Genomic DNA, 18,890 nt, shown 5'->3' with positions numbered 1-18,890 from the left:
TTACAGTCACAGGATATGTTTTCTGTGGGTGAGCAGCGGCAGACACAAGCGGCAGCGTTCACTCAACTCGGAAGTAAATAGACAGAAAGCTAGCTAACCAGCTAGTAGATAGCTAATAGATAGCCAACAAATACTACTACTGTGACTACTACTACTACTACTACTACTACTACTACTACTACTACTAATAATAATAATAATAATAATAATAATAATAATAATAATAATAATAATAATATTTTCTAAGCGCCAGGCAAAACTCTCAAGGTCACTTTACAGTCACAGGATATGTTTTCCTGTGTGTGAGCAGCGGCAGCCACACGCGCCAGTGTTCACTCAACCTGGAAGTAAATAGACAGAAAGCTAGCTAACCAGCTAGTAGATAGATAATAGATAGCCAACAAATAATAATAATAATAATATAATAATAATAATAATAATAATAGTAATAATAATAATAATAATAATAATAATAATAATAAGCGCCAGGCAAAATAGGTCACTTTACAGTAATATGTTTTCTGTGTGTAATCAATTTCATTTATAAGCACCTTTCAAAACTCTCAAGGACACCTTACAGTCACAGGATATTATTATAAAAATGAATAAACAGATGTATTATATTTTTCAATGGCGCAATAAGCCACGCCTCTCCCTTTTCCTTAATTGAAAATGACCACAGAGTGTCAGATTTCATAACTTGTGGCTTGTCATAACTGTCTTGAGGCATTTTTTTGGGTCAAATGTTACGCAAAATTCGTGTTCTTAATCTATGGCCCAGAGGTTTACATTTGTCACCCAAAGACCTTCAAATCTGCTATTTTAGACGTGTTTTACGCCATTTATCATCAGGATCGGAACAGGTTTGACTTCCTTTTTAGTGACACACACACACACACACACACACACACACACACACACACACACACACACACACACACACACACACACACACACACACACACACACACACACACACACACACACACACACACACACACACACACACACACATTCCGTGAATGAGTCAGATTCCAAAAACAAAATAGAAATATTTTTGAGTTAGGTCTAGCGGCTCGGCTCGCGCATATCAATGTCTTGGCGAAGAGGGCGGGGCCTGAGGATGTGTTAAGGGCGGGGCTAGAGTTCTGAGGTACAGGTGACAAAATTCCACCCGGCATCGGCGTTGCGTCTTGGGCCTTCGATAGTTGAAGTCGTGGCAGCAGCTCGCTTACAACTTTGGACATTGACACCAACGCCCGGACCGGGTGAGATCCTCACTGATGGATTCGTTGCTTTTTCTGGATATCTAATGTCAGATTTATATTGACGAATGTTCAAAAATGGGAATTGATCATTGTCTTTGTCTCGTTCGGTTAATAAGTAAGGATGATCTGATAGGTAAAATTAAATCGATGGGTCAGTGGATGAAATCTACAATGGTTTGTTACTCCGTGGTTGTCTTCTAGCTAGCTAGCTAGCTAATTTTATCTAGATTTTATCATTTTTTTTCCTGACAAAATGGTCCCATCAAGTAAATAGTTCTTTTTGTATCCGATTTAGAAATCAGAAGTATCTTCTTCTACTTCTGCTCGCAAGTCAATCGTCTAATTTAATTCAGACTTTACTAGCGATGAGAGTAAATGCAAATGTCCCCATTGTGGGACGAATAAAGGTTTTCTGATTCTGATTCTGAAAGACTTAGGCCGAATTGATTGTAAAGGCCGACGGGTAGACGGAATATTTCTCGCTTTATATCCGATGTACCTCGGTGTCGGATGCGGAATTTTTCTCTTTTTTAGTCGCTCAATTTCAAGGGGGTATTGGCCATAATCCCCCGTTTATAGGGGCTAATGGGGACCAGAACCACAAAATCCACAAAGTGGGGACGCAACCCTTTCCCCTCGGCCCTTCCTTCAGTCATTATCAGCAGCATCCAGACCAAAAAAAGATGATCTTTTCATCTCTCGCGCGTCATGGAATCTCATTGTAATCATGTACGTCACATCGCTTAGATCAGTTCAGAGGAGAAGAGAGAGGGAGCAAACCAGTTAGCCGAGATGAGTTACAAAAAACAAAAGACAAGAAAAGAAAAGCGCGTCTTGCCTTTGAAAATAATCTGTTCATTTTCTGCACGTCAAATGGATCCATATTGATATCAACGATGGGTTAAATGACTCGGGATTTGACAGTCGTGTTAAAATGGGAGCGTTTAAAGGACAACCGATGTCACTTTTTTGTTTCTTAACTGACATCAGAAAAACGTTTTATAGCATCTAAAATACCCAAAACACACAGGATGATATTTTTAGTCAAATGCAAAACACCAATAAAAATGACAAAGTGTCCAAAATCTGCAAAAAAATTGAGCTGCGAATTGGGCATTTTCAGAAAGTCCCGCCCCCTTGTTCGTGACGTTACGCCACAGGTGTCAAAGTCCGGCCCGCCATATATTTTTTTTCGGCCCGCGAAAGCAAATCGAACTTGTGAACTTGTCCATTATACTTGCTAAAATCCTAATCAAAATGTCCTATTTTTGGATGTAAACCACAATAAGTCATTTTTCTTGACTTCAGATTTGAAAACTAGTTATTCATTATTTTATTTAGCGCTATGTATGTAATATGTGGAGGGGATTAAACATTCTAATGGCTTCCCCAAATTCATAACAGCCCTCGGGAGGAAACCATATCTACAATGTGGCCCGCGACAAAAAACGACTGACACCCCTGCGTTACGCCAAGCCGTCTTGCATTGCTGGAGAATCAAAACAATGGCTTCAGATTCAGAGAATATGCTTTCTGGTTACACATCCAGATGAATATGATTCAAATAGTTCTGAAGAGGAAAGCATACATGTTTGCAATCGATGAAAGAAGTCCTTCTGTGTCCTTTTGAGGCATCTGGACTGCAATGTAGCATCCCAGAAAACAGGCAGAAAATGGCGACCAAGCTCCCTGTGAGGAATTAATCAGCCCGTTTCTACAGGCTGATAAATTCCTGATATGAAGCTTGGTCGCCCTCTTCTGGCTCTTTTTGGTGCATTTTCAGACCAAACAAGCACAGCAAAATGCATTGACGTGATGGAAGGACTGCTACAATGTGTCCTTTTTTTTTCCGGTCAGGGGCGTTCCTTCAGTGACGTCACGTACGGACTCGTCACCAACTCAAAAACAAGACTTCCGGAATATTCAGCGCGAGTCGTAAAACGTAAAATATAGCTATATGCGGTGGAATCTTTGTAAAATACGCTCAGTAGAAGTCATTTGAAGACATTTTACAAAGTATGGACACAACTTGTCCGGAGACGTAGGTTGTCCTTTAAATATATCCTACAGGTTAGTCACTAACATTTGGTTGGGCGCACCTTTCCGGCTGTGAAAAACATGCGGTTGAGCAGCATTCCTCCAGCAGAATGTGTCTATCCATGAATGTGGGCATGCGAAGAATTGACAGTAAAACATCATCTGCTTTTTGTCAAGTATCCAAGAGGTTGTATACTCAGTAATGAGTCATTGCGTTTGCATTTTAATGCGGGATTATATTTTTATGAATGATCATTTGGTAAACCCATATGTTTTTGTTTGTTTGTTACATTGGGATGAATGCAATAAAAAGTGGAGGTAGGCTGGTTCAAATGATGCTAGACACGTAATAGTGGTCACCTTGAATAATATACTATATTTTCCGGTGTATAACGCGCACCGGAGTATAAGGTGCACCCCCAATGAATGGCGTATTTTCAAACTTTTTCCATGTATAAGGCGCATCAGAGTATAAGGCGCACCCATAATGAATAGTGTATTTTAAAACTTTTTCCATATATAAGGCACATCGGAATATAAGGCGCACCCCCATTGAATGGTGTATTTTAAAACTTTTGTCATATATAAGGCGCACCAAAGTACAAGGAGCATCCCTAATGAATAGTGTATTTTTAAACTTTTTCCATATATAAGGCGCATCGCAGTATAAGGCGCACCCCCAATGAATGGCGTATTTTCAAACTTTTTCCATGTATAAGGCGCATCAGAGTATAAGCCGCACCCATAATGAATAGTGTATTTTAAAACTTTTTCCATATATAAGGCACATCAGAGTATAAGGCGCACCCCCATTGAATGGTGTATTTTAAAACTTTTGTCATATATAAGGCGCACCAAAGTACAAGGAGCATCCCTAATGAATAGTGTATTTTTAAACTTTTTCCATATATAAGGCGCACCGAAGTACAAGGCGCACCCATAATGAATAGTGTATTTTAAAACTTTTTCCATATATAAGGCACACCGGAGTATAAGGCGCACCCCCATTGAATGGTGTATTTTAAAACTTTTGTCATATATAAGGCGCACCAAAGTACAAGGAGCATCCATAATGAATAGTGTATTTTCAAACTATTGTGTCTTTTCAAACTTTTCCAATATATAAGGCACACTGGAGTATAAGGCGTACGCCCATTGAATGGTGTATTTTCTAACTTTGTCATATATAAGGCGCACACATTGAATTGTGTCTTTTCACTTGAGCTATTTATCTGGCTATCTAGCTAGCGATCTAGCTGGCTACCGAGCTAGCTCGCTATCTATTAGCTTTCTAACTATCTATTAGCTAGCTAGCTAGCTAGCTAACTTTCTATCTATTTGAGTTACTTCCGGGTTGAGTGAATGCTGGCGCGTGTGACTGCCGCTGCTGACCCGCAGAAAAAAAACTTTTCCTGTGACTGTAAAGTGACCTTGTGAGTTTTGAAAGGCGCTTATAAATGAAATGTATTATTATTATTGTTATTATTATTATTAGATATGATGTGCTACACGACACAGCATGTTTTTTTTTTACTTGAAAAGGGATTATTTGTTACATAAAAAAAAGCCAACAACGGCGTTTTCAATGATATTATTTATAACATGGCCGTATATAGCAGCTTGCCATGTAGACAGAATAAATATTACACAATCTACGGGCAGGAATTGTCATTAACTCATTCACGAATTTATTCGGGAATTGAAACTATGACATACAATGCCATTCCCGAATTTTTGATGACAATGAGGTTAAATCTTTATTAGCTAGAGAGCTACTTAGCTAATAGTTAGCTAGTTAGATAGCTAATAGCTAGCTAGCCAAACCAACATTCGTAGTTTGCATGTGAATGGAGATTCAATCTTATTTTTTTTTTTCTTTTCTCTTGTAGAACCATGGCATCGGATGTGAAACATCTCCCTCCCTACACTATTCCAGGTGTGGTCAACATCAACATCCTGGTTCTCATCGTCATTGTCATCTTCATATTTGTCATCAATGTGTTGTTGTTTTTTTCTGCTTAAGTTGAGCAACCTGAAGGAGATAACGTGAAAGTCTATCATGTGCATACTCCGTTCAACCCTGTGGGTACAGAGACTGTCACACCTGTCTTACCGGGTAAACAAACACAATCACATCCACAATAACATGGAGAAGAACTTCCCATGAAGTACTTCCGCCTTTAGCATAGCCGAGCAGAAATCAAGGCTTTGATGTAAGATACCGTATTTTCTGGAATATAAGGCGCACCTTCAACAAATTACAAACTTTTTCCATACATAAGGTGCACCGCATTATAAGGGTCACCTTCAATGAATGACATACTGTATTTAAAATCATTTTCCATACATAAAGTGCACCGAATAATGAGGCGCATGGTCAGCTTTTGAAAAAATATTTTCTTTTTAGGTGTGCCTTATAGTGCGGAAAAATACGGTAGATCAAATTAAAGCTGTCGCGGGACTTCATTAAGCACAAATACCTAAAAATACCCCCTACTACATTCCATCTAAATTGTCAAACTTAACATCTTAGCACATTATACAGTGATACCTCAGTTTACGAACCACTTAGCTTACGAACTTTTCGGTTTACGAACGTTAAATTTACGAAAATTTTACCTTGGCATACAAACTATTTTTTGGGATACACACGGAGCTGCCACAATGCCACTGAGTGATGTGTTGTTCGCATTCAGCGATGGAGCTATCTATCTATCTATCTAGCTATGGAGCTATCTAGCTAGCTAACTATCTAGGTATCCATCTAGCAAGCTAACTATATAGGTATCCATCTAGCTAGCTAACTATCTAGGCATCCATCTAGCTAGCTAACTATCTAGGTATCCATCTCGCTAGCTAACTATCTAGGTGTCCATCTACCTAGCTAACTATCTAGGTATCCATCGAGCTAGCTAACTATATAGGTATCTACCTAGCTAGCTAACTATCTAGGTATCCATCTAGCTAGCTAACTAACTCGGTGTCCATCTACCTAGCTAACTATCTAGGTATCCATCGAGCTAGCTAACTATATAGGTATCTACCTAGCTAGCTAACTATCTAGGTATCCATCTAGCTAGCTAACTAACTAGGTGTCCATCTACCTAGCTAACTATCTAGGTATCCATCGAGCTAGCTAACTATATAGGTATCTACCTAGCTAGCTAACTATCTAGGTATCCATCTAGCTAGCTAACTAACTAGGTTTCTATCTATCTATCTATCTATCTATCTATCTATCTATCTATCTATCTATCTATCTATCTATCTATCTATCTATCTATCTATCGCTAGCTATCTTTCGAGCAAGCTAGCTATCTATCCGGCTATTGAGTAAGCTGGCTATCTAGCTAGCTAGTGATCTATCTAGCTATCTATCTATATAGCTGTCTATCAAGTTAGCTATCTAGCTCGCTAGCTATCTAAGTATCTAGCTAGTTAACTCGCTATCTATCTACCTATATAGCTAGCTAGCTTTCTAGCAAGCTAGCTAGCTAGCTATTTATTTTAAAAGCAATTGGTTTGTGTGTACAATAACCTCTCATTTCTTATTTCTTGTCCTGCTTTGTCCTCGACATCAGTGTACACGACTGGAGGCGGCGGCTTGAACACAGGCTTCGACGGCGATGGCAAAAAAAACTTTACCAGCTACGACACATCGCTGGGATTTAATTCCGGCATGACCACGTGCCCTTCCTGCCAGCAGCAAGTCATGACCAACGTCGCTTACAAACCGGGGACATATGCTTGGCTGATGACGCTCCTCTTTTTCTGCCTCGGGTGAGCGACAGCTCGATAAATAACACACAAATATGCATGAAAAACACACCACAGTGGACTATGTGTTGTTTTATACAGAATTAAATTTAAATATGTATATATTAGGCGCACCGGAGTATAAGGCGCACCCCCGATGAATGAAAAAAGTTTTCCAAATATTATATAAAAATATATACGTACAAGTTTTCCAAATATAATGTGGTGTACATTATAAGGTGCTACAGTAGTACGCACCACTTCTTCTATAGAGTAGAAATGGAGTCGGTGGCTGCTGACAGTAGTTGCGAGACCTGTTGTGGCTCAATATATAAGGCGCACCTGCATATAAGGCACATGGTCATCTTTTGAAGAAAATTAAAGGACAACCGACGCCTCCGGACAAGTTGTGTCCATAATTTGTAAAATCACTTCAAATGACTTTTACTGAGCGCATTTTACAAAGATTCCACCGCATATAGCTATACAGTAAAGTCTCGTTATAGCGATATTCTCCGGAGTCGGAAAAAATATCAATATAACCGGACTATCGATATATCCGATCCTGCGGCATGTAAATTTTCTCCTTGCGTTCATAGAAATAGTATCGTAATAAGCAGTACTATCGATATAACCAATATCGCTATCACGAGACTTTACTGTATTTGACGTTTTAAGACTCGCGCTGAATATTCAGGAAGTTTTGTTTTCGAGTTGGTGACGATGCCTGATGTGACGTCACGTATGGAACCGAGAAAGCCACGCACAATGCATTGTGGGTACTTTGTTTGGTCTGAAAACTTCGTGTTGATGGCGAAATTAGAAGGAAAAAAACACAAATAACGCGATGTTGAATCGTTGTGTGTTGCACCAAGACTACTATTTGATAGTAGTTGATACGAATTCCCAGCAGACAAATCAGCCCATTTCCAACAGAGTTTGGGTGCCATATTGTGCGTTTTGTGCATTGGAGTGCAGACGCCTCAAAATGAGACGGAAGGACTTCTTTAATGGATTGCAAACATTTATGCTTTCCTCTTCAGAACTATTTGAATCATATTCATAATTGGATAAATAACAAGAAAGCATCTTCTCCCAATCTGAACTCTCTGAAGCCCATTGTTTTGATTCTGGAGCAAGGCAGTTTGTGAAGGAGTATCCTGGCGTGACGTCACGAACAAGAGGGCGGGACTCATTTCTATTGGTGTTTTGCATTTGACGAAAAATATCAGCCTGCGTGTTTTGGCTATTTTAGATGCTATAAAACGTTTTTCTGATGTCAGTTAAGAAACAAAAAAATGGTGTGGGTTGTCCTTTAAGGCTTTTGGGTGCACCTTTAACACCGGATTGGTTCTTTCGAGTGTCAACCAACGTGTGTGTTTGTGCCCGTGCAGGTTGGTCCTGTGCTGCTGCCTGCTTCCCCTCTTCTTCAAAAGATTCAAGGATGCGCACCACACGTGCCCCCGTTGCAATCGACTGCTGCATGTGGAGAAGAGGAAATGCTGTGACTGAGCCCCGCCCGACACTTAAATACAAATAACGGTCAAAATAACGCCCCACCCCCTCACCCCCACCGGCACCAAAATGACAACAACCAAGTCACTTATTTCTATGGGTGACTCCGTTTTACCTGATATGTTTTCCATCGTAAACAATGGTGCAATTCCATTCACCCCCCCCCCCCCCCGCTGAATTCTGCCTTCCGTTTCCAGCAACAAACTAAATCACCCTTACTGATCATATACAGCGAGACCTCAACTTACGAACTTAATTGGTTCCCAGACAGAGTGTGTAAGGCGAAAAGTGTGTATCTCAAAAAAAAAAATTCCCATAGGAAACCATTAAAATGGAAATAATCCGTTCCCAGGTTTCCATAAAATATACTTTTCAACTAAATAAGCCTTAAAACTACACACAACATACCGTATTCTATGTATAATAAATGTGCTATTGTATTGTAACGAAAGAAATACACTGAATTGTATCATAAAGTCACTTTATTTACATTTGTGATGGTCATTGATGGCTTGATGGAATGGCGTTGGAGGTCGAAGGAATTGCTGTTTGGGAAGAGAGGCGCATTACATGACGACTGTAATTAAAGAAATAAACTGTGCTGTAAAATAAAGTTTTATTGACCTTTTTGATGGTCGTTGATGGCTTATGGAAGGAGAGTCACCTTCCATAAGGACTGTTGGTGCTGTTCGGTCGTGTGCTTCCGCCGAAGATCACTCCGCCAGCCGTGGTGGGTGTGTATTATGAAAATAGTGCTTATTATAAGGTTTAATTGTCATAAATTTGACGTTTGTAAGACAAAAAGTTTGTAAGTTGAGGTGTTTGTAAGTTGAGGTCTCACTGTACATAGATACATAGTTCAAATGAAGGATTGTACATACATCTAAGCCTATTAAGTGTTTCAAGGAATCAATCATGTGAAATTCAAACAAGTGGAAATTGTCATATTTGTGCCACCATGCAATATCCTAAGCTGTTGAATGAGTGTATGTATCTTTATAAAGTAAGAAAAAATAATAAAAAGATGCTCAGTGTATAATAATATGTCTCTTGATTTTCATCACATTCGATGATGAAGTGAGTTAAGCCATTTGAAGCGATTTTGGCAATGTTTTCGGCGACATTGAAGAAAAGCCCGAAAGAATTTGAAGAAGCCCAAAACACACCCGACAATGCGCTGAATCACAGACTAATGTGACTTATATTTTGTCCATGAATTATTATTAAATAATAAACAATTGTCTTTCAGCTTCTTTTCATTACTTTTTCCCTTGTTGTGCTTCCTAGCTAATGGCGCCCTCTAGTGGACGTGTAGTAAATCACACCACATTCGCAGCTATGGATTGATTCGGACGTAGAATTACTGAAGGCCTAGGGTTGACATGCACGGCCTGCCACTGTCAAAAATTGATAAAGAGATTTTTTTCCCCCTGATTGGCTCGATTACTGGGATTGCTCTTCCAGAACTTCTCGTATAATAATAATAATAATAATAATAATAATAATAATAATAATAATAATAATAATAATAATAATAATAATACATTTCATTTCTTAGCGCCTTTCAAAACTCTCAAGGTCACTTTACAGAATCAGAATCAGAATCAGAATACCTTTATTCGTCCCGCAATGGGGAAATTTGCAATTTACAGTCACAGGATGAAGTTTTTCTGTGGGTGAGCAGCGGCAGCCACACCGCGCCAGCATTCGCACAACCCGGAATAACTCAAATAGATAGAAAGTTAGCTAGCTAGCTAATACATAACTAATATAATAAGTTATAATAATAATAGTTAGATGGTGAATAGATAGCAAATAGATAGCTAGCTAGGTAGCCAGTTAGCTAGTTAGATAGCAAATAGATAGCGAATAGTAAGCAAATAGATAGCTAGCTAGGTAGCCAGCCAGCTAGTTAGATAGCAAATATATAGCAAAAAGATAGCCAGCTAGGTAACCAGCTAATAGATAGCTAACAGCCAATAGCTAGCTTGATAGCTAATATGTTTCCCGACTCAATTAGCTAGCTAGCCAGTCGATGTTGCCTAAGAAGTCTGTTGTACGAACGATCCAAATTGAACCTCACCCCACCATGGTGGTTTAGTGAAGGATTTTGCTGTTTTATGAAAATAGCTTCTTTTACTCCCCTTTCAAACCATGTACAGTAAAGTCTCGTTATATCGATATTGGATATATCGATAGTCCCGGTTATATCGATGCTATTTCTATGCACGCGCGGAGAAAATTACATGCAAATAGGGTCGGATATATCGATAGTCCCGGTTATATCGATATTTTTTCGGACTCCAATGAATATCGATATAACGAGACTTTACTGTATTTTCTTTCGCTAAGATTTTAACCTCATTGTCGTCAAATGAGTGGTTGCTAGCTTTTAGGTGCATATGTACTGCCTTTCTCGGATAAGAAGCAAAACGTCCGACACCGTCAAAGAAGTACAGATGACGGCTGAAGAAACCTTTTCATCGATGGACCACTCCCGTATGACTGAGAGCTTACACAGACGTTGGGATGTAGAGTGAATCAATCGATAGTACAGATGTGATAATGCTACCAAAACAAAGGAAAGTCACATTTTATGGAATCTCATGAAAGGCGGATACCCCGCAGGGGAATATTCAGCATGCCATTTTGCATTTGCATTTTGGGGGAGAGGTGTGGCAGGCATAATATTCAGAAAAGAATCCCCCGCGTTGTGAGCTGGGGGGGGGGGGGGTAAAATGTAAAACAAGGGAGCTTGATGATCTGGTTTTCACTTTGCTTCAGATACGCTTGCGAACTCTATTAAACGGATAATGCAATAATGAGCCGACATTCCAAAACAACCGTCACCGAATAAGCAATAACATATGGAAAATATATAGGAGTGAAATTGAAAGTGAAAGTGAGCATAGGAAATGTATTATTATCATTATTATTAGCTAGCTAGCTACCTTTCTATCTATTTGAGTTATTCCGGGTTGAATGAACGCTGGCACGTGTGGTTGCCGCAGCTCACCCACAGAAAAACCTATCCTGTGACTGTAAAGTGACCTCGAGAGTTTTGAAAGACGCTTAGAAATAAAAAAATATAATAATTAGAAATGAAATAATTCTTTGTCTTATTTTTCTCATTTTTCATTATCTTATTCTTATTGCATATTCTTATTCTTATTTTTGTTATTATTATTATTATTATTATTATTATTATTATTATTATTATTATTATTGAGGCCCACTAGTATTATTTGTTTAGCCTCCCCAAAGTATTGCTCTTTACAAAGAGCAATAAACAAAACTACCAGCAAAAGTTTTAGTTTGCTGACGAAGCCTCTTGGATAAGAAGCGAAACGTCCGACACCTTCAAAGAAGTACAGATAACGGCTGAAGAAACCTTCTCATCGATGGATCACTCCTGTACGACTCACTGAGAGCTTACACAGATGTACATAAACTTGCGTTATTGAGTTTTAGTCTGTGGGGTCCCATTTTGGGATCCGAAGACCTTCAAATCCGGCGGTTTCGACAATATGTTTTACGGCACACCTCAGTAAGAATGGAACAGGTTTGACCTTCTTTTGGTGAGTGACACACACACACACACACACACACACACACACACACACACACACACACACACACACACACGCACACACACACACACTCCTTCAATAATCAACCATAGACAAAAAAAACTAAGTCGAAAATCTTTTTAGTTACGCCTTGCGGCTCGGGTCATGCATATCAACGGCTTGGAGAAGAGGGCGGAGCTTAAGGGCGTGTTGAGGGTGAGGCAAGTGTTTTTGAGGTACAGGTGACAAACCTCAAACCTGGCAGTCGTGTTGCGTCTGGACTGTCGATCGAAACGGTTCGTGGCTGGAGCTCGCTAACAACTTTGTACAGTGACACCAGCGCCTAAACCGGGTGAGACCCTTTTTTTAATGGATTTATATTGATACACGTTCAAAAAAAAATGGGAATTGATCATTGTTTTTGAAGTGTTTTAGTGTTGGGGTAAGCGAGACACTGTCACCTTTGCAGGATATGTCAAATAAAATGAATAGGCCAGAAAATGACATTAATAATTGGTTAAAAGTGGTTTGGATGGAAAACGAGGTCGCTAATTTTGGGATTATAATGCTCACTATTTCATTTTTAAAGAGGAAATTGATTATCATAAAGAGTTGTGCAGGCGGAATTTGTCGTTTTATACCCGGCTTAATCAGAACCCAATCAATGGTTGACCCAATCAATCATCCAATATCAGCATGTGTTTTTGTTTAGGTTAATTTCCACGGTGGCAACCCAAACAATGTGATTCTAAAATTACAGGCATTACTTAAAGCACAGGGGTCAAAGTTAAGGCCCCGGGGGGCCAAATCTGGTCCGCCACATCATTTTATTCGGCCCGCGAATGCAAATCAAAACATGTAAAATTACATAATACTTGCAAAAGTCCAAACCATAATTTCAAATTGTAAACCACCATAACAGTCATTATTTTTAACTTCAAGTTTGAAAACTAGTTATTCATAACGATTCCCCCCCCCGAGAGCAAATCGTAACTACAATGTGGCCCGCAGCAAAAAATTACTTTTACACCCCTGACTTTTACACCCCTAACTTTTACACCCCTGACTTTTACACCCCTGACTTTTACACCCTTGACTTTACACCCCTGACTTTTACACCCCTGACTTTTACACCCTTGACTTTAACACCCTTGACTTTAACACCCTTGACTTTAAAACCCTTGACTTTAAAACCCTTGACTTTACACCCCTGACTTTTACACCCCTGACTTTTACACCCCTGACTTCTACACCCCTGACTTTACACCCCTAACTTTACACCCCTAACTTTTACACCCCTGACTTTTACACCCCTGACTTTACACCCCTGACTTTACACCCCTGACTTTTACACCCTTGACTTTAACACCCTTGACTTTAACACCCTTGACTTTACACCCTTGACTTTAACACCCTTGACTTTAACACCCTTGACTTTAAAACCCTTGACTTTAAAACCCTTGACTTTACACCCCTGACTTTTACACCCCTGACTTTACACCCCTGACTTTACACCCCTGACTTTTACACCCCTGACTTTTACACCCCTGACTTCTACACCCCTGACTTTTACACCCCTGACTTTTACACCCCTGACTTTACACCCCTGACTTTACACCCCTGACTTTTACACCCCTGACTTTTACACCCCTGACTTCTACACCCTTGACTTCTACACCCCTGACTTTTACACCCTTGACTTCTACACCCCTGACTTTACACCCCTGACTTTTACACCCCTGACTTTTACACCCCTGACTTCTACACCCCTGACTTTACACCCCTGACTTTACACCCCTGACCTTTACACCCCTGACTTTTATACAACAACACAGTAATTGTGGTAACATGGCCGTCAAAAAATGGCGGCTTTCTTATCATATACAGCAGCCAAAAAATCATTTTACGAAGTACAAAAATGGTGTCCTTCTTATTGTTATCAAACCTGGTTGAGACGTATCACCGTTCCAAAGTTCAAGGTTCGATTCCCCCCCCCCCCCCCTCCCTGGCCTTTCTGTGTTGGGAGTTACCATAAAATATAATAATACATTTCAATTCTAAGCGCCTTTCAAAACTCTCAAGGTCACTTTACATTCACAGGATAAGTTTTTCTGTCGGTGAGCAGCGGAAGCCATGTTGTCTCTCCATGCCTGTGTGGGTTTTCTCCGGGTACTCCGGTTTCCTCCCACATTCCAAAAACATGCATGGCAGGTTAATGAAACGCTTTAAATTGTTTGTCTACGTGAGCCCTGCGATTGGCTGGCAAGCAGTTCAGGGTGTACACATCACGACTGCCCCGAAGACAGCTGGGATAGGCTCTACCGGCACACCCCACGTCATTTTTTTTAAGCTAAGCGGATCAGAACATGCATGCATTGATGGATGGATGGACTTTTTTTTTAAACCCAACTTTTGCAGTGAAGACATTCTAAATAAGGCAATTAACCCCCGGCTCTCTGTTGTCTTTGTGAGCTGATGAAAAAGAAGTCATCGGATTGATGAACATTCCTATTTGATGTCTCGTTGCACCAGCACTGATGCCACACCTTTGGCTCAGGTGTGATGCCTGCGACTGCCGACATGACGCGGGTTTGTCGTGACCACAGAATGCAGACTGACTTGATTATGAACTTTTTCTTTTACAAGTCATTTACATTTTTCTTTAAACACTGAAGCTTGGCTAGTTGTGAATATTTAACTCATTCGCTGCCATTACCGAATGTATATGGGAATTGAAAAGTGTGATTGATGTTGAGAGCCATTCACACATTTGTTTTGGTTTTTTTTCTTGACGATACAGCGCTGGTCAGACCTCTAGTCATGTTTTTTTCTTCCCTTACACAAGAGGGCAGCATTTGCCGTTTGTCCATGTTAGGGCTTTGTGACAGCTTCAACTGTTGTTAAAGCGCTATATAAATTTATATGTATATATTGGATTTTGTACAGCTGCCCCCATTTCAAGCTCAGATAACTACAGGCCCAAATAACTTATGAATTAACTATTTTTTTCTGATGAAAGGTTTCTTACGCTGCCTTGAATGTTTATATAAAAAAATAATAGTAATAAAACTAAAAATAATAATATAAAACTAAAAATAATAATAATAATAATATAAAACTACAAATAATAATAAGAATAATAATAATAATAATACTAACAATAATAATAATAATAATAATAATAATAATAATAATAATAATAATAATAATACTAAAACTAAAAATAATACATTTCATTTATAAGCACCTTTCAAAACTCTCAAGGTCACTTTACTTTAGTGAGTCCTAAAACTCCATATTCTGTGGGTCCTGGAATTTGAGAGACGATGACAAAAGCCCGGGCACTGGAATGGACACACTTTTGCACATCGTCTGGCAAAGAATGAGTTAATTATTTGTATTGAATGAGTTCAATTTAGTTTTAGTTTGAACTGGATTGGATTGGATGTACCTTTATTCGTCTGGCAGTGGAGAAATTTACTTTTCACAGCAACGTTATGAAAGGAAGAGGAAAGGAAAGAAAGAAATAGAAAAACAAAAGACAGGAGCTGCTGCAAAAGGCAGCCACTTTCGTGTGATCGTATTGATCAAAATAAAGGTTGAAAAGTGCTTCCAGGAGTCCATAATCGACAGACCAAAAGAAAATGGTGTCCTACTGGACCCTTCGCATCCTGCCCACTCCACTCCAGCGACTCCCCTTAGGGAGGCGCGAACAATCCACTTAAACTATCTCTTTATCTACTAGCTCTCTATTTGCTATCTAGCTGGATAGCTAGCTATTCGCTATCTATTAGCTAAATAGCTAGCTTTCTATCTATTTGAATCACTTCGGGGTTGAGTGAACGCTGTGTCTGCCGCTGCTCACCACCGGAAAAACTTCTCATGTGACTATAAAGTGACCTTTAGAGTTTTGAAAGGTGCTAAGAAATGAAATGAATTATTATTTTTCAGTATATTCACAGAGGTCCCCCAACTCTCATGCTGTAACCCAGCATTGGGATGTTGTTTCAATTCAAACTTCGTTATTATCAACAGCTCCCGCAAATTAGCTACGCATCCCGTCAAAGCCCGTCTTTCCATCATTTGCGTGTCATGGAATCTCACCACAATAATGTCCCTTGCTTCAATTCATGGGGCGAAGAGTAAACGAGCAACCAGTTAGCCGAGATTAGCTTCGTCAGCCACTAATTACACGCAGGCACACAATCAGTCGTCTCTTGCCTTCAAACTCGGTCGTTCGCGAGGTTTTTCCGCCCCCTACAGGGAACAATCGTCACTACAACACACTAATAATAATAATAATAATAATAATAATAATAATAATAATAATACGTACATTCTTTTCTCTTGCAGCACCATGGCATCCGATGTAAAAAACATCTCTGCCTTCACCATTCCGGGTATGCTAAGCATCCACATCCTTGTTGTCATCTTCAATTGTTATTTCGTATTTTTAATTTATTTTTAATCAATGATTGTTTTTTTATTTATTTAGTTGAACCACCTGCGAACTATAATCTTCATACTCCATTCCGCCTTGTGGCCACAGAGACCATCACACCCGTCGTACCAGGTAAACACACACGCTGTCATGTACACAATCATTTATAGAGAATTTAACTGTCAATTAAATTATGAGAGATACACGAGAGAGAAAACAAACTAAAATATACAGTAATCCCTCATTTTTCGCTGTCAATGGGGACCAGACGGAAATCCGCAAAGTAGAGTTATATAATTGTGTAACATCCGGACAAATACCTGACTCCCTTCACAGCTGGAATCCTAGACAATGCAAGCCGATTGGAGTTTGCCTACTGGAGCTCCCCTTCTGGCGAAACTCGGTACTGTAGATCCTAGTAGCGCCTCCGTACAAATGAATGGGAAAATGGTCTGGTCATTTAAATGAATGGGGAGGATTTGCCTATTGGAGCTCCCCCTCTGGCGAAAGTTGGTACTGTAGGCCCTGGTAGCGCCGCCATAGAAATGAACAGGAAAGTGAATTGATTGAAAGAATAGAATAGCTTTAATTGAAGCAAAGAGCAGCTGCATTTGTAGGGGCTCTTAAATTTGGCGGAAAAAAAAACATAAAATTAAATAAATCCCAATCTTTCGAGTTAGCTATCTATCTAGCTATCTCTTAGCTAGCTAGGTATCTAACTCGCTATCTAATAGCTAGCTTTCTATCTATTTAAGTTACTTCGGGGTTGAGTGAACGCTGGCGCGTGTGCCTGCCGCTGTTCACCCACAGAAAAACTTATCCTGCGACTGTAAAGTGAACTTGAGAGTTTTGAAAGGCGCTTATAATAATAATTATTTTTATTATTATTATTATTATTATTATTATTATTTGCATATTTGAGGGCTGGGCTAGTCGAAATAGTGTGACGTCACATCTAGTAGGGAGTAGCCTACAAAAAACAGAGAGGGCAATCGAGGCCTTGACACCCCCATGGGAAGAGGAAGACGGTGAACACAACACGTTTGAGATCATTCAGGTGTGTGAGTCTCCGTATCTCATCGGCCAGCAGAGAAGGCTTTGCAGGCCTTGACGGTCCGCCACTGATTGATATTGATGATAATAATAATACATTTCTAAGCGCCTTTCAAAACTCTCAAGGTCACTTTACAGTCGCATGATAAGTTTTTTTTCTGTGGGTGAGCAGCGGCAGCCACACGCGCTAGCGTTCACTCAACCCCAAAGTAACTTAAATAGATAGCAAGCTATCTAGCTAGCTAGCGAATAAATAGCGAATAGATTGCTATTAGTTAGCGAATAGATAGCTATTAGCTAGCGAATAGATAGCTATTAGTACTTGAGACATGAAACAAAATGGCAGACCAAACAACACATAATTGGTTTTGCAGTGGGTGGGCCACACAAACCAGCGTTCACTCAACCCGAAAGTAACTCAAATAGATAGAAAACAAGCTAGCTAGCGAATATAGCCAATAATAATAACAATAATAGTAACTCAAATGGATAGAAAGCTAGCTAGCTAGCAAATAGCTAATAATAACAACAACAATAATTGTAAATCAAATAGATAGATAGCTAGCTAGTTAGCAAATTGATAGCTAATAAGGATGTGTATGCTAACTGCTCCGTTTATTTCATAAAAAGCCTGAGCAGCATGCCATGTACATAACTTCTGAGTTATTCGGCATTTTTTTTTTTTTTTTTTTTTGAATGCAAAGAAAATCCGTAATGCAGTGACACCGCGAAGTAGCTAGGGAGCGCTATATCTGAAAAGTTTGAAAACGCAATCCATTCATCCATCTACCGCAGGGGTGTCAAAGTCATTTTTTGCCGCGGGCCACATTGTAGTTATGGTTTCCTCTCGAGGGCCGTTATGAATTTGGGGAACCCATTAGAATGTTTAAATCCCTTCACATATTACATATAGAGCACACAGCAAATTAATGAATAACTCGTTTTCAAATCTGAAGTCAAGAATACTGACTTTTATTGTGGTTGACATCCAAAAATATGAAATTTTGGCTCAGATTTTTAGCAATCATCATGGAATTTAACAAGTTTGATTTGCTTTCGCGGGCCGAAAAAAAATGATGTGGCGGGCCGGATTTGGCCCGCGGGCCTTGACTTTGACACCTGTGTTCTACCGGTTTGTCTCTTTCCATCAGTGAGCAAAACAACGGTGACCAGCTACAACACAGCGCTGGGTTATAATTCCGGCATGACCACGTGCCCTTCCTGCCAGCAGCAAGTCATGACCAACGTCGC

General features: G+C 39.6%; 2 protein-coding genes and 1 long non-coding RNA gene across 3 annotated transcripts in view; all 3 read left to right on the top strand.

Annotated features, from left to right (window-relative positions):
• LOC148885189 (uncharacterized) overlaps window positions 1-18,890 on the top strand; it is a 169,803-nt gene that overhangs the window by 112,723 nt on the left and 38,190 nt on the right. The gene's annotated exons all lie outside the window — the stretch shown is intronic.
• LOC148885192 (uncharacterized) lies at window positions 1,156-9,819 on the top strand. Its single transcript, XM_089019102.1, has 5 exons — window positions 1,156-1,268; window positions 5,195-5,241; window positions 5,329-5,421; window positions 6,887-7,085; window positions 8,456-9,819. The coding sequence occupies exons 2-5, from the start codon at window positions 5,199-5,201 to the stop codon at window positions 8,571-8,573; spliced, it is 453 nt and encodes a 150-aa protein (XP_088875228.1). The 5' UTR covers window positions 1,156-1,268; window positions 5,195-5,198; the 3' UTR covers window positions 8,574-9,819.
• LOC148885191 (lipopolysaccharide-induced tumor necrosis factor-alpha factor homolog) overlaps window positions 12,377-18,890 on the top strand; it is a 10,669-nt gene continuing 4,155 nt past the window's right edge. The window contains exons 1-4 of the mRNA XM_089018171.1: window positions 12,377-12,497; window positions 16,499-16,545; window positions 16,641-16,718; window positions 18,791-18,890. The exon at window positions 18,791-18,890 is cut by the window's right edge and continues 54 nt beyond it. Of these exons, the coding sequence (XP_088874297.1) occupies window positions 16,503-16,545; window positions 16,641-16,718; window positions 18,791-18,890 (221 nt within the window). The 5' untranslated portion in view covers window positions 12,377-12,497; window positions 16,499-16,502. The remainder of the gene's footprint in view (window positions 12,498-16,498; window positions 16,546-16,640; window positions 16,719-18,790) is intronic.

The sequence above is a fragment of the Hippocampus bargibanti genome, linkage group LG17 (genome assembly GCF_051943395.1).
Source record: "Hippocampus bargibanti isolate YZ-2025 linkage group LG17, ASM5194339v1, whole genome shotgun sequence".
Classification (NCBI taxonomy): Eukaryota; Metazoa; Chordata; class Actinopteri; order Syngnathiformes; family Syngnathidae; genus Hippocampus; species Hippocampus bargibanti.
Note: the sequence above shows the minus strand (reverse complement) of the source record. Positions and strands in the feature narration are given on the sequence as shown.